The sequence below is a fragment of the Megascapheus bottae genome, chromosome 8 (assembly GCF_031878675.1).
Source record: "Megascapheus bottae isolate mThoBot1 chromosome 8, mThoBot2.hap1, whole genome shotgun sequence".
Lineage (NCBI taxonomy): Eukaryota > Metazoa > Chordata > Mammalia > Rodentia > Geomyidae > Megascapheus > Megascapheus bottae.
This window is the reverse complement of record NC_143516.1, coordinates 39,059,120-39,074,031: the sequence shown is the minus strand read 5'-3', so window position 1 is coordinate 39,074,031 and position 14,912 is coordinate 39,059,120. Positions and strand designations below refer to the sequence as shown.

At 42.0% G+C, this 14,912-nt stretch overlaps 1 protein-coding gene across 2 annotated transcripts in view; it reads left to right on the top strand.

The window, feature by feature from the left end:
* The window catches only part of Armc2 (armadillo repeat containing 2), a 98,193-nt gene that overhangs the window by 18,545 nt on the left and 64,736 nt on the right, over nucleotides 1-14,912 (top strand). For both annotated transcript variants that reach the window (XM_090338325.1, XM_090338326.1), the window contains one exon: nucleotides 12,944-13,020. In XM_090338325.1, the coding sequence (XP_090194451.1) occupies nucleotides 12,944-13,020 (77 nt within the window). The remainder of the gene's footprint in view (nucleotides 1-12,943; nucleotides 13,021-14,912) is intronic.

Genomic DNA, 14,912 nt, shown 5'->3' with positions numbered 1-14,912 from the left:
AGGAGCGTGAGCTGAGACCTGAGGATTATGGTTTGAAGCTAGCCTGGGCAGGAAAATCTGCAGGACTCTTTGCTCCAGTTAATCAGTAAAAAGCTGAAGTAGAGGTGTGGCTCAAGTGGTCGAGTGTCCGCCTTGAGTGAAAAAACTAAGCAAGAATGTAAGTCCTGAGTTCAAGTGCCAGGGGCAGCACAAAAGAATGAAGGGAAGGGAAGGGAGAGAAAGGATGAGAAAGAAAAGGAAAGGAAAATAAGGAGTGTGTACATCTCCATTCAGGCAGTGGTCCCATCTGATGTGCCCCTTATACATCTGTGTAAATACCACGAAGGCTTTCTTTGTGAATATTCCGTGTCCTAGTTTGGAACTATGACCTGGAGGGGAGTCTCAGGGCAATCCGCCAGGAGCCAAGGTCTCCGTAGAACCTCTGGGTTGTCTCTCTGCCACTTATTTAGCTCTATGCCTGCTAGCAAGTTTCCTAACACCCCCTACAGGGCTCCTTTCCTAGCCCAGGAGATACAAAGACTGCTCTCCCTCCTTTATCTCTTCTGCCTTCCCAGTTGTAGCTGTAGAATGAGCACTGTGGCTGGGAAGCCCTACTTGTAAGCCAAAAAGGGCCTTTAATATGGTTAAAATAAAAAATAAGGGAATGAATTTCTGGCTAAAGATGATAAAGTCAAGTACTCTGCAGAAACCCAATGAATGCAGCAAAGAATGAAAAACAGAAATAAATGTCAGTGAAAATAGAAGAAATGGCTCCAAGTCCAGACTATAAAACATGGAGTGAGGCTTATTGGCTTTGATTGTTTTTTTATCTTCCTGGCAAACTTCCCTATAGGGAAGCAGCCCTCTTGCATTGTGTAGTAAATGCTGCTCTGTCTGACCCTTCCCTCTGCAAGTCACCAGGGGTGGCCAGGTGACCCAGCCTGGCTACCACAGACCTCCAACCCTGCCCCCTGCCCTCACACCCAGTTTCAATGGTTGGTTCAGGGACAGGCACCATAGCCCAAAAGCCCAAGGCCTTGGTGAAACATGGTCTTTTTCCAGACTGCAAAGATAATGTTGTGTTGCAGCTGACAGAGGCCCTTTCACTGCCTCTTAGAGGGAGGCTCTGAGAGTAGTATATAAACAAGCAGAGCAATCCAGTTCAAGAATAATTAGTAAGTCCTACCTCCAGTACTTGAAGCCACCACATCAACATTGCAGAATGCTCGCCATATGTCCCTTATTTTCTTTTTCTTCCATCCTTTTCTTCTTCCTCCACTTCCTGACTCTTTTTGCTCGCTTTGTCTCTCAACCTTCTTTCTCTCACTTCTCTAGTCATGGACAACTTATGGTATTTCAGAGTAAGTGTTGTTACTTGGAGTGTGGCAATCAAAAAGTCTAGTTTGGGGCTGGGAGTTTGGCCTAGTGGTAGAGTGCTTGCCTAGCATGCATGAAGACCCGGGTTCGATTCCTCAGTACCACATACATAGAAAAAAGCCAGAAGTGGTGCTGAGGCTCAAGTGGTAGAGCTCTAACAGGACAGTGCTCAGGCCCTGAGCTCAAGCCCATGACTGGCAAAAAAAAAAAAATACTTTATTTTCTAGACTGAAAACAAGGGATAATCTGAGAGTGGATATATATGTACCTTTTCAGGCTTTGAACAAGAAACAGATTTTACTAAAAGTGAGCTTTCCATTCAGATGGATATATCCAGTAGCCTGTTGAAAGAGATGAAATCTCCCACAAGAAAAGGGAGGATGCCTACAGGAAGTCACTTTAGGATGCTAATCACGAAATGTTGGGAGGGGGGCATGGTAGAGCTGAGAGTGACAAGCTCTCTTTATTGCCTGTGAGCTGGCTAGTGTGTGTGTGTGTGTGTGTGTGTGTGTGTGTGTGTGTGTGTGTGTGTTTGGGGAGGGATTAGTAGATCAGAATTCAAATAGTCATCCATCAGATAAAATGACATTTCAGTGAGTCACATCATCCTATTCTATACATACTCCTCAGAGTAAAAGAAAATAGATTTTATCATTGGATGTTCAAAAATGATTCTAAGAGCCCGGAGTGCGGCCTAGTGGTAGCATGCTCACCTAGCATGTATGAAGCCCTGGATTTGATTCCCCAGAACCACCTATACAGAAAAAGGTGGAAGTGGCTCTGTGGCTCAAGTGGCAGAGTGCTAGCCTTGAGCAAAAAATGTCCCAAGGCCCTGAGTTCAAGCCCCAGGACTGACAAAAAAAATTCTAAAATTGAACCCCCAGAGTACGCAGTTCTTTCTGTGGAACTTATTCAATTTTAACAAACAAACAGGTTTGGCATGGTGCCTCACATCTGTAGTCCCAGCCACATCAGAGGTGGAGATTGGATAAGTCATGATTAAGGCAAACAAGATCCTGTTAGAAAAATAACTAAAGCAAAAAAAAAAAATCGGGGGGCAGGGGGACCTGGATATTCCTTAAATGGTAGATCACCTACTTAGTAAGTGCAAGATTCAAACCTCAGTATCCTAAAAAAGAAAGAAGAAAAAAGAAAGGAAAAAACAACATGACAAAAGACTGATGAAGGAACTATTATCACAAAAAATAATATGCTCGAAACAATGTGAGAGGAGTTAGAAGAGTAATCTCTTATAAATCTTCCATTTTACAGAAAAGGAATGAACGCTTTTCTTTGTGTACAGGAACTCAAATTAGAGATTATAAATCCATATGAGGGGGTCAAAATAAACCTGCCATTCTCAGAAAGAAATCAAAGAAAACTATATGCATGCAAGGAAAAAGTGACATTACGTAGGATAAAAACATTGAAAACACAATGAAGACAAGCAGAAGAAATCATGCAAAAAGAAATGAATAAGAAAACAGCTGTGTTAGACAGGGAGTTTGGTGTAGTGGTAGAGTGCTTGCCGAGCAGGCATTAAGACCTGGGTTTGAGTCCTCAGTACCACATATGTAGAAAAACTGGAAGTGGTGCTGTGGCTCAAGTGGCAGGGCACTAGCCTTAAGGAGAAAAACCCCAAGGACAGTGCTCAGGCCCTGAGTTCAAGCCCCAGGACTGGCAAAAAAAGAAAAAAGAAAAAGAAAAAGAAAGAAAAGAAAAAAAGGAAAAGGAAAAGGAAAAAAAGTGAACAGCTGTGAAGAGATTGGAGAGATATGGAAGAATGGAATTCAGATTCTTGAAGAGAATCTCTTTCCTTCTCCTCCCCTATCTCCTTTCCTAGCACTCATATGGACTTGAAGACCAGGCAGTCTTCTGAGTGCGTGCACGCATTAACTCATTTAATGACCACAATACCCACTGGAGGCTGGAAGAGATCAGATCAACGAGGACAAAAAAATATTTTAAGATGTACTAGAAGAAAACTCTGAAATAAGATCTTATATCATAAGCATCTAAATAGATCTTATCCAACAGAACTTGATATGGAATAATCTATAGTAAGACGTTAAGTTTCCAGAAGTATTCAGCGCTAGAATGTAAACTAGTATGCTGTACATTTTCCATAACCATGGAAGGGAGGGCGAATGTCTGAATGTTGGATGCACAGGACCCTCTATGTGTCAGGAAATGAATAGTTGCACCCGAGGTATAGGAGATTTCATCAAGGCATTTGACTTCTGCACAGAAGGGTACACTGGTCATACCCCAGAACTAGGGAGGCACCCCAGCTGGGGTGATCTGCTTGGCTTTTCTCCTAGCCCAAGCTGGCCCTCTACCCTCTTCAAGAGTCAGATGTTTTAGAATTGGTTTCCAGGGTCTTGGGGCAATACATGAAACTAAGAAAGCACTCTAATTGTCTCAAACGGTGTCTGTCATATCACCGCTAGCTGGGAATGGCTGGGAATGGGCTGGCTCATGGTCATGGTGAAGTTTGGTAAACTCAGTGGAACATGATTAAAGTCAAGAAGGAAATAATTCCAGGAACATTCAGTGTCAAGAAAGATCAGTACAGAATGGTGACTAGTTCGAACATGGCGACATTTTGGTATGACATAAAAGATTGCTTTTTTCTCACATAGAGAAATTACCCCAAGACCATTCAGACCATAAAAGCAAGTCATTCAAAAGGAGAAAGGCAAGCAAACCTCCAGCTTTATTAGAATATCACTCAGTTCCAGAAGAGGGTAGAGTAATACCTCTGAAATCCTCAACATAAGAAAGTATAGCCAAGCTGGGCACAATGGCTCACGCCTGTAATCCTAGCTACTCAGGAGGCTGAGATCTGAGGATCGTGGTTCAAAGCCAGCCTGGGCACTAAAGACGGTGAGACTCTCATGTCAGTTAATCTCTAGAAAATGGAAAGTGGGTCTGTGGCTCAGGGGTAGTGTGGTTAGCCTTGAGCTGAAGAGTTCAGAAACAGTGCCCAGGCCCACCAAAAAAAAAAAAATCACCAAAAATTATATCACGAGGGGCCAGGAGTTTGGCCTAGTGGTAGTGGTAGAGTGCTTGCCTCGCATGGATGAAGACCGGGTTCGATTCCTCAGTACCACATAAATAGAAAAAAAGCCAGAAATGGTGCTGTGGCTCAAGTGGTAGAGCTCTAACCTTGAGAAAGCCCAAGGAGAGTGCCCAGGCTCTGAGTTCAAGCCCCAGAACTGACAAAAAAAAATTTTCTAGCACCAATCAGGTGGCCCTCAAAAGTAAAAAGGGAGGAGACACTTTGAAAGAGGAAAGAACTAAAGGAACATAGTAGTCATACACCATCTAGAAAATCCTTAGACAATTCAACACTCAGAAAAGAAAGTACATTGCGAAAAAACCACAGTGTTGGCTTTGTGTTCATAGCAAATGAAAACTGAACAATTCTTGAAAATGATAACTAGGAACAGAAACCTCAACAGTGCTACTGAATATAAGTTACTAAAACTGGTGCTTGGAAGAAAACATGAACACTAATTTCTTCACTTTCATAATAAGGAATGGGTTTTTCAGTAGTTACAGACCAAAATGGAAGTGCTTTCAAAAGTGATGATTTCAGCATCTAATGTTTTCATTATTTTTCTTCTTAACTTTAGCGATATCGGTTAGGAACTAATTCTTCTTGTGAAGACCCATTGATCTGAAGCCCTTCGGTCTCTTCAGTGTCATCTCAATTTCCATTTCTCTGTTAAAATCAAGGAAAATCTATACTTAACACTTTTCATTATAATAATGTGTATGGTAGGATTCCATTTATACTATTTGCTCATGTGGCCTCCCTGCCTCCTCTGATCTTCATTTTGTTTTCTCATTCTGTCTTTTCATCTAATATATTCAAAACATCTGGAGTGATGTTTACCATATATTACTGATGTAAACATCAGGGTGGGGGGGAATCGGAATGACTTAAAAAAACTTTGTACTTATATTTCCAAGACTTTAAGAAATATTAATAAATGTCATTTTTCAAAAACAATAAAGCCATTATTTTTTAAGAAATTAAGATGCTTTGTGTTCATAATTGATACACTGAACAGAGACTCCTTAAGGCAACTACTTAAAATATTTTCAAAAAGAAAAAAAAAGATATTAAGCTGAGCAGTGGTGGCTCATGCCTATAATCCTACTCAGGAGGCCAAGATCTGAGGATTAAGGTTTGAAGCCAGATTGGCTAGGGAAATCCACAAGACTCTTATCTCCAGTAGACTATTCAAAATAGCTGGAAGTGGAGTTGTGGCTCGATTTGAGCAAAAGAAGCTCAGACACAGTGCCCAGGCTCTAGGACTGGCAAAAAAAAAAAAGTCAATAGTAATAGGTGCAGGGAGGTGGGGAGAGGAAGGGAAAAGATAATATAATATATGGAAAGGTAATGATGAAATCTTCTAATCTCCAACCAATATCTAATGTAATTTTTTTGGGGGGGGTCAGTCATGGGACTTGAACTCTGGGCTTGGGTGTTGTCCCTGAGCTCTTCAGCTCAAGGCTACCACTCTATCATGTTGAGCCACAGCACCACTTCCAGTTTTCTGGTGATCAGTTGAAGATAAGAGTCTGATAGACCTTAGTGCTCAGGCTGGCCTTGAACTGAGATCCTCAAACCTTAGCCTCCTGAGAAGCTAGAATTATAGGCATTAGCCACCATGCCTGGCCACAAATTAATTTTTAAAAAAGAAATTCAGGATAATGTGGTGGCAAAATTTGCCATTTGGAAAAGACAAGCAATTGGGCAGAATGAGTTTGTAAAAGCCCATCTAATTTGATCATTTATCCTTTGTCTCCATTTCTAGTCAGCAAAGCACTGAGTTAGGCTGTTGGAAATACTTGAAGGGAGCTGGGGTTTGAGATGCTTTCTTAGCTTATGAGCTTTTGTGCAGCACCTAAAGCCCCAGAGCTGTGACTTTGAATCCACCTTCATTAGACTTCCATGTAATTTGAATACACAGAAAAAGGTTTGGAGCAGTTTGGGAGATTTGCTAGAATACTAGAAGAGTGAAAGGAGAACTGAAAGTGAGTGGCTGGCAATGGAAGATTTAGAGCTCAGGGGTTATAGTTCTGGGGATCAGATAACTTTTCATGAAGAGTGTATTTGACTGGGACTGTTTCTTGTGGGCCAGTTTTCATCAGATACAATATCAGCCAGAGGTAGGATTTAATGTGAGGTATTAGGAGGTATCACAAGTGTTTGCCACCAAGCAGAGTGGTGTCTCTGGAGGGAGGTGAGGGTCACATGTCAGATGGGTGGATGACTTTCCATCATGGCATGTGGATCAGTCCTTTAAATAGGAGACACTGGTAAGAGGTTCTCAGCAATTTTGGAAGAGGGAGCCTGGAACATAGGTCCCTAGCACACAGATATGCTGCCTCCATTCAGGGGGGTGAGGACCCTGTGTGAGGCAAAGCAAGTACTTCAACTGGGGATGGAAGCTACTACAGCTCCAATTTCATGGCAATTGTTCCCTGGGCTGAAGTCCTTTCTCAAAGCTGTCCCACTGAGCAGTTGTGAAGGCCTTTCATCTAGGATGGTCACCAAACTGTGGAGCTTTGACAAATTTGTACTGAAACTATTTGGATAATAACCAGTATTAATTGCTGATGTAATTGATTATTATAGTACAGTGTGTGTGTGTGTGTGTGTGTGTGTGTGTGTGTGTGTGTATGTGTGTGTATTTTTTTTTTGCCAGTCCTGGGCTTGAGCTCAGGGCCTGAGCACTGTCCTTGGACTTTCTCAAGGCTAGAGCTCTACCACTTGAGCCTCAGCACCACTTCTGGCTTTTTTCTATGTATGTGGTACCAAGGAATCGAACCCGGGTCTTCATGCATGGTAGGCAAGCACTCTACCACTAGGCCAAACTCCTGGCCAATGTGTGTGTATTTTTAATCTTGGGCTACAACCCAACACTATGAGCAACTCTGAGTCTTTCCTTAAGATTTTGATCTTATGAACATCCCTTTAAAATCATATCTTTAAAGTTTATTGTGTCATGTATTCCTATTTGAGCAAGTTTCTGTTTTGATGATTAGTTATTAGGAAAGAGTGTTAATTTGTCAAAGCCATGTCTTCATGGAAACATGAGGAAGGTTCTATCATTCTTTGGTGTGATAGTGGTCCCAAATTAGAATGAAAGTATCAGGAGGACAAAGATCAACCAACTAAACCCCAAGAGCCAAATCCAGTTTGTTACTTGCTTTTACAGATAGTGTTACTGGAACCCAGCCAGCTGCACTCATTTGCCTGTGGTTTCTGTTTGCATTTGCACTCCAGACAGCAGAGTTGAGTAGTTGTGCCTGTGTCTACGTGGCTGCAAAACTTAGATATTTACTACCTGATTCAAGTCTACACAACTTGGATCCAATAGTCAAGAAGTATCTTTTCCTAGAGCAAAGAAAAGTTCAATTCAAAATTTAATTTCTTTTTTGTAGGTATTATTGTTGTGCTAGGACCAAAAACAAGGTCTCATTCATGCCAGGCAAAGTACTTTACTATTGAGATATACTACTAGTTCCTTACCATAAACATTCCTTAAAATTTTTCCAAAATGAGGGGCAAAGAGCTTGGCCTAGTGGTAGAGTGCTTGCTTAGCATGCATGAAGACCTGGGTTCAATTCCAGGGGTTCTAGTTACATGAGTCAGGTAAAGAGAATATTTCTTTTTTGACAGTGTTACCTTCCTTCACTTTCTCCCAGTTTTTCCCTGCCATCCTACCTACAAGTTGTATAGTTGATTTACAACATAGTGTGTAGTGAGTATCACTGCTGCATTTGTTCACCCTTGGTTCCCACCCCATCCTCCCACAGCAGATAAAGGAACAAACAAGACAGAAAGAAAAGAAAAAAAAGCAACCAGAAAAACAACTTCTTGTTTCCATTTCCTGGAGTTCTCTTGATAAAATTAATTTTATATGCGAAATCATTACATTTAAGACAGTCACAAAAATACAAGTTAATAGCCCTCATTTTTCCACTTGGCCCACAAATTGTAAAATACATACTCGGTACCCTTTAGGAAAAGTTTTGCTGAATCATAACTAAAGAAGCATAATTATAATTGCAAGAACTAACTGAATTACAGCAAAATATACCTTATAGAACATCTTTAAAGAATTATGTTTATTTCTTTTGAGTACATTTGTCTGAGTAGTCAATGTTGCCAACATAATAGACTGACTAATGGGCAGTAGTACTTTTATCACCTCTGTGTGGTTTGCCTTGGCTATTGAGCTTGATTCTGTGTTCAGACTGAAATGTAGGACTCTGGTTAACAACAGGAAGAGACATTGCTTATTCCCTGAGACCCAGGGGCCACAGAGGGAAGCCTGGAAGCACCTACCTCCATTTTACTTTCATCAGGACTCCAGCCTGATTACAGACAGAAGTAAAGGAAAGCTAGTATGAAGAGAATTGCAGAGGTATGGAGCCAGAGCCTTGATCATGCCAGGCCTAAAGTTCCCCCAGCCCACACCTCACCCTTGCTATGTGACCACTTTGGAGTTATATATCAATCAATAGTTTCTCTCTATCACTTAAGGTCAGGAGAAATCAGTGTTTATTACTTGGATACTGGGACTTCTAGCTAATATCCTAACAAAATAGTGTTCTTCTACCTCTAAGATGAATTTCAGAAAAGAGCTAATTTCCAGAATTGTTTTATTTTTAGTACATAAGAAGATCGTATAAAATTTGATTATCATCTTTAATAACATGGAACAGGAAGCTGGGAAGAACAATTATACTAGATGACTGAATTGAAATCTGAAAACATCAGACAGGCAGGAACTGGTTGTCAAACGTAACACTGGAATTTAATGAGAGTGCGTGAATGTCCATCTGGGGTGAGGGCCACCTGCCTTCGCTGCCCATGACCTCCGTGTGACCACCCTACTGCTTCATTGGTTCTAGGCTGCCATAATCCAAAGATCCCAGCTGACCCTCGCTCAGAGTAAGCCAGCAGGCTGGCACAACCTTATGTTGAGAGCCATTACTCACCACCCCCTCTCCCCCCCAACACACACAGAAAACCAAAGCTTGGGTTGAAGCTCAGCTGCAATAATATAGCCCCTCAGTGCTGGAGCCCCGGGACATAAACCACAGGAAGTGATAAAGTAACAGAATGATGAGGGCCGGGTCTTAGCATAAGTTGAAGGATTGTCAGAGCAGAAAAAGGGTAAAGACTTGTTTTGTGGATGGATTTCTGTGGTGTCCATAAAGCCATTTGTTCCTCCTCTCCAGGGAAGGAGGGATTTTCTTTCTTAGTATCTCTTTCCTGCTTACTGATACTGAGGGACTTCAGTCATATTACTTCATAGAATCTGAGTGCACACTTTACAACAAGGATTCTTTTGCTGATCAACCATAGGTGCACACACATAAAAGTGCACCCATATGTGGCCAGGCCAGTGTTCACTGTTCCTGCTTCCTTCCATCTTCACTGAGAAGTCAGCACCCAACCCATGTCATGGCCCTGGCCCTTTGGGATTCTTAAGTTCCTTATTATTCTTTGCCCATCTGGTGAGGCCTAGTTCCAAGTCTCAGAGCCAGCCCTCTGGTCTCTCTGTGCCATTTTATTCTCACACAGACTGCTTTTCCCAATTTCCGCATCTTTGCAGCTGTTCCCTATATCATCAGAAACCCAAATGACAAACTTGCCTGAGCCTTCAAATGGTTCTTTTCTCTCCCCTCCCCATTTCTATTGGCGGCATCCCTGGTGTCCTGTTCATGTGGGTTGTCCCTGTATCCTGTGGATGCCTGAAATCACCCATCATTTTGTCAACTTTTTACCTATGAGATCCACTGCATTCTCAAAAGATGGGTACCCTTTACCTCTCCCCTTACTTCTTGTCGATGCTTCACTCTAAGTCCCATTACATCCTAGTTCCCTCAAATGGAGTCCATTACCAAAACCAAGTCAGGCTGTCCCCAGATTTTCTCAGCAGAAACCTCTGTGCCTATCTTGCTAGACCTGGGCAATTGAACCCAGCTTATAGGTCATGCTTCTCATGTGCTTCTCTTTATGCTGCTCCTCTTCAGAGAGGGATGTCATTTCCCACTTGATTTTCAGTCTTTTAAGGCTCACATTGTGGTCCACTTCTCCCTTTGGCTAACCATTCTCCTCTCAGCTTTCCCTGAGTTATATTGGACTTTTCTCTAAAAGTCTATTTGCTACAAACAAAGCCAACTGTTTCAAATAGTAGCTCACAGGCTAGGGGTTTAACTCAGTAGTATAATGCTTGCGTAGAAGGCATAAGTACCTGGGTTCAATTCCCATTACCTCAAGAAAAATAGAGTTTCTGAGAGTAGCTCTGAAACTTGATTCAAGAAGGCCATGTCTGTTCAGGTTTAGTACTAAACTGCTCAGACAGGCATTGGTTGACACAGAAGAAAAAGAAAAACTAAGGACAATGGGCCAACCATTGCCTAAAAATAGAAACATTGCCCACGTTGTCAGATAACGAAACATGGTAAGAAGCTAAGTAAGTCCTAAGGTCACAGAGCTGGTAAGAGTTTGCCCTAGGAGATGGACACGTAGCAGCAGGTGGCCCAGCACCTGCCGTGTCTGCTTGCATTCCACCTCCACCACGACCAGTTCATCATTTGCAGAAGGGGCGATGAGTTTCCTGAGAGCTGTGAGGATAGGGCGCTACCGAGCCTTTGTACCTTATAAGTCTCTTTGTAAAATTTCATTTTCCCAGAAGTGAAACAGTATGCATATATCTATGGACGCAAACTCACTTGGGGAGAGTAGACCAGACCACTCACTAAAAATTAACTTGCTTGACTTTTTAGTTGTTTAGGGAGATCAACACATCAAAAGAAAATTATTCTTCCTAGTCTCCCCACACTTTCTTGGAATGATAAATAGGAGAATACTAAAATGTCAACATCCCATTGCTGTTGTACCTTTTCAGAGGGTTGAGTTCTGTATTCCTACTGCCTTCATGAAGACCCCATTCTCACATTCTTTCTTTGATTGGCTAGGAACATCTAAACCAGATCTGTTTTTTATTATATGCAAACATAAAGCAGTTGCTTCAGAGAAGTAGATATTATTGTATCGTTTTGCCATTTTAATTTTCAAACAAAATCTTATTTTGTTATTTGGTATGCAACTTGCTCAAGATTAGCACACTACCACTTGAGCCACAGCTCCAGTTCTGTCCTGGTTGCTACTTAATTGGAGTTAGTGGTCTCATGGACTATTCTGCCCAAACTGGCTTTGAACTTTGATCCTCAGAGCTCAGCCTCCTGAGAAGCTGGGGTTCCAGGCATGAGTCACCAAGTACCTGACTGTTTTTTCCCTATCATATAATGAAAGAAAGTACCAGTAAAAGGGGCATTTTGTTGTTGTCGGTGGTGGTGGTGGTGGTGGTGGTGGTGGTTGTGAGACTTGAACTCTGGGTCTGGGTACTGTCCCCGAGCTTTTCAGCTCAAGGCTAGCACTCTCTATCCCCTGAGCAAACAGTGCCACTTCTGGCTAATTGGAGATGAGTCTCACGGACTTTTGTACCCAGGCTGGTTTTGAACTGCAATCCTCAGATCTCTGCCTCCCGTGTAGCTAGGATTACAGATGTGAGACACCTAGGCTCAAGACAGTAGCATAGAGCCAGGGCCATGCTGGGCGCTTACTGCTCCCCAGTGAAGTATGCAAGGAAGCAGAGCAGTGACTGCAGGCCTGGGCCCCATGTGGGTGCACTTATATGTATGTGCACATATATTGGATCAGCAAAAAGCCTTGTTATAAAACGTGCTCTCACATTCTTTCAGTGCTTTTTTAATCTTGGAATTGGATGCAGATATTTATAACTAAGTACTTTTAAGTGTCAACTCTAAAGAGAAGCATTCACCAGAGAAAGGCTTCCCATTAACTATATCTATAAAAACCAGAAGCATCAGGACCTGCTATTAGCCAGTACAACTCTTTATTTGGAACACAAAATATTTGCCCACCAGAGACTGTTGGAATGCACCTTTACTTTTTTTTTAACTTTTAAAATATCCCTAAGAAAACATTTTTTGGATAATATTAATTTAATTAAGCTTTAAAATGGAAACAGGACATTCTGTGATGTAGTGGAAAGAATGGGAAATGAAGAGACCTGAATTCCAGAACTGCCCCCGCTGTGTGACCTTGGGCATATCTGGAGGTTTAGGATGCGCCCCCTCTCTCCTGACTATAGAAGGCAGTTTAGCTGTCCCAGCTCCCAGAGGCTGGCCTGGCCTGAGATCTGCCACCAGGGCTCTTTCTTATTCTAACAGTGACCTCTTGTGGTTCATATCCTTAACCAATTCTTCGGTTTTGCAAAGATTGGATTCTTCTTGTTCTTTCTAGTAAACATAGTTCATATATTGAGAAGCCAATGAATTGTTTTCTCAAAATGAATCTTCCTAGGAAAGTAAAGATTGATGAAGGCAAGGTAACCGAGCATCAACTGTCATGTTAGAACAACTTCTCTGTGGTTTCTTCAGAAACCATACAGCACAGACATCATCTACACAACTGCAGATGCCTTGGTGTTTGGGCTGTGTTATATGCATTCTGTTTTTTTCCTAGGGACCCAGGGAAGAGGCGCACAAGGGCTTCCTCCTGCCCCAGCAGTTCAGACCTGAGCAGGCCAGAACCCAAAGCAGGTGAGGCATTCCTGTCCATCCGGGTTCTCGGCACACCGTTCACAACACCTGCATTGGTAGGAAAAACTTGTGAGGGAAGATGTCTACTGTTGGCTGGCTTGTGAAAGAAAATGGCCAGCAACTATGTCCAGCGGGGTCAAAGGTCAACAGTTTTTGTTGTTTCGTAACAGTCTTGCCTCTAGTTCCAGCTTTGATGCCTAAAAACATGGATGGATTATGGGCTTAATGATCTTAACAAAAGCATTCTGAAAGTTGCCAGCCTTGACATGAACTAGTTCCAAGGTTCATAACTTGACTTTAGAATCATTGCTCACTTAAATGAAGCTCTATTAACTACAAAAAGATAGCCTTTGGGGAGCTTAATATTATAGAGTTGAGAAAATACCTAACAACATAAACGACAGACTCGAAAAATATTACAAAATGTGTTTATACACTAGAATAAGGCATCTAGGAAAATGAGCTAAAGTGTATTTGTAATGTTGACTATACTGGGTAACAGTGACTCCCCAGGGGAGGGATCAGGAGAAGTGTAGAGGGAAGTATTCAGAGGGCTTGATGTCTGCAATGTTTCTTTATAGTAAGGGGAACTACAAAAATATGGCATATCTGACCAAATTAGCCAGGATACACAATGCCTGTTACATTCCTCATTTTTTCTCCTTTTTGGGGGGAATACATATAAATCTTGAACATGATGAGGTACACCTGTAATCCCAGCACACAGGGGCTGAGGCAGGAAAATCATGAGGCCAGCATGGGTTACATAGCAAGACCTTGTCTCAAAATAATAATAATAATAACAATACAACAACAATATAACAAAAGCAATACTTGGCTAAAATATCTTTTAAAATATTAATGAAGTACTTTTTGTGGCTACTAAAAATTCTGCTAGTACTCAGAAAGAAGCTGATATTCTGATTTCCAAGATAGCATTGTTGCTAAGGACATGACATTTACATGCTAAAAACACCAGCCAATCCTATCATTGTGTCAGGTTTTTGTGTCCAGAACACAGAGCTGTGGTTAACAGATATAACCACTTAGACAGCAAAATCTTCAAAAAGCAGGCAGACTTTTTTTCTTGACTTACTCAATTTCCTGTTGAATCATAGTTTTTTATATTTAGCAAACTATGAATCGAGATGAAAGTGCTTTCTAAAATATTGAATTTTTCCTAAGATTGAGGCAAACCTCTGTGTGTGTGTGTGTGTGTGTGTGTATACACGTGTGTGTATGTGCCTGAGAGACTGTATAAGGCATGAAGGTGGGGTATAAGGAGGAGATGCATGGGATGGGAGCAAAGAGGTAAAAAACCATAGCCCAATACAATTTCGCAAAGGCCTGGCTGTGTTAAATCCACTGTTTTGTGATTCTGCCTCACCCCTCTACTCCAGCACTTCCTGGATCTACCCTTTCTGGACTGTTCCATTGTCTTGATAAGCAGGTTGATGATCACGGCCTTTCCTGGCACTCTCTATCAAGGAACATACGACAGATGAGATCAAAATAATCATTTGGGCCTAGCACCAGTGCTCACACCTGTAATTTCAGGAGCTGAGATCTGAGGATCCCAGCCCAGGTAGGAAAGTCTGTGAGGGACTTTGATCTCCAGTTAAGCAGCAAAAGGTGGGAAGTGGCTTGGAGTCTGTGCCTGTAATCATAGCTACTAAGGAGACTGAGATCTGAGGATCGCAGTTCAAAGCCAGCCTGGGCACAAAAGTCCATGAGCCTCTTATATCCAGTTGACCACAGAAAACCTGAAGTGGTGCTGTGGCTCAAAGTGGTAGAGCAGGCCTTGAGCTGAAGAGCCTAGGAACAGTGTGCATGCCCACAGTTCAGTTCAAGCCCACGACCAACCAAAAAACAAAAAAAAAAAAGTGGTAAGT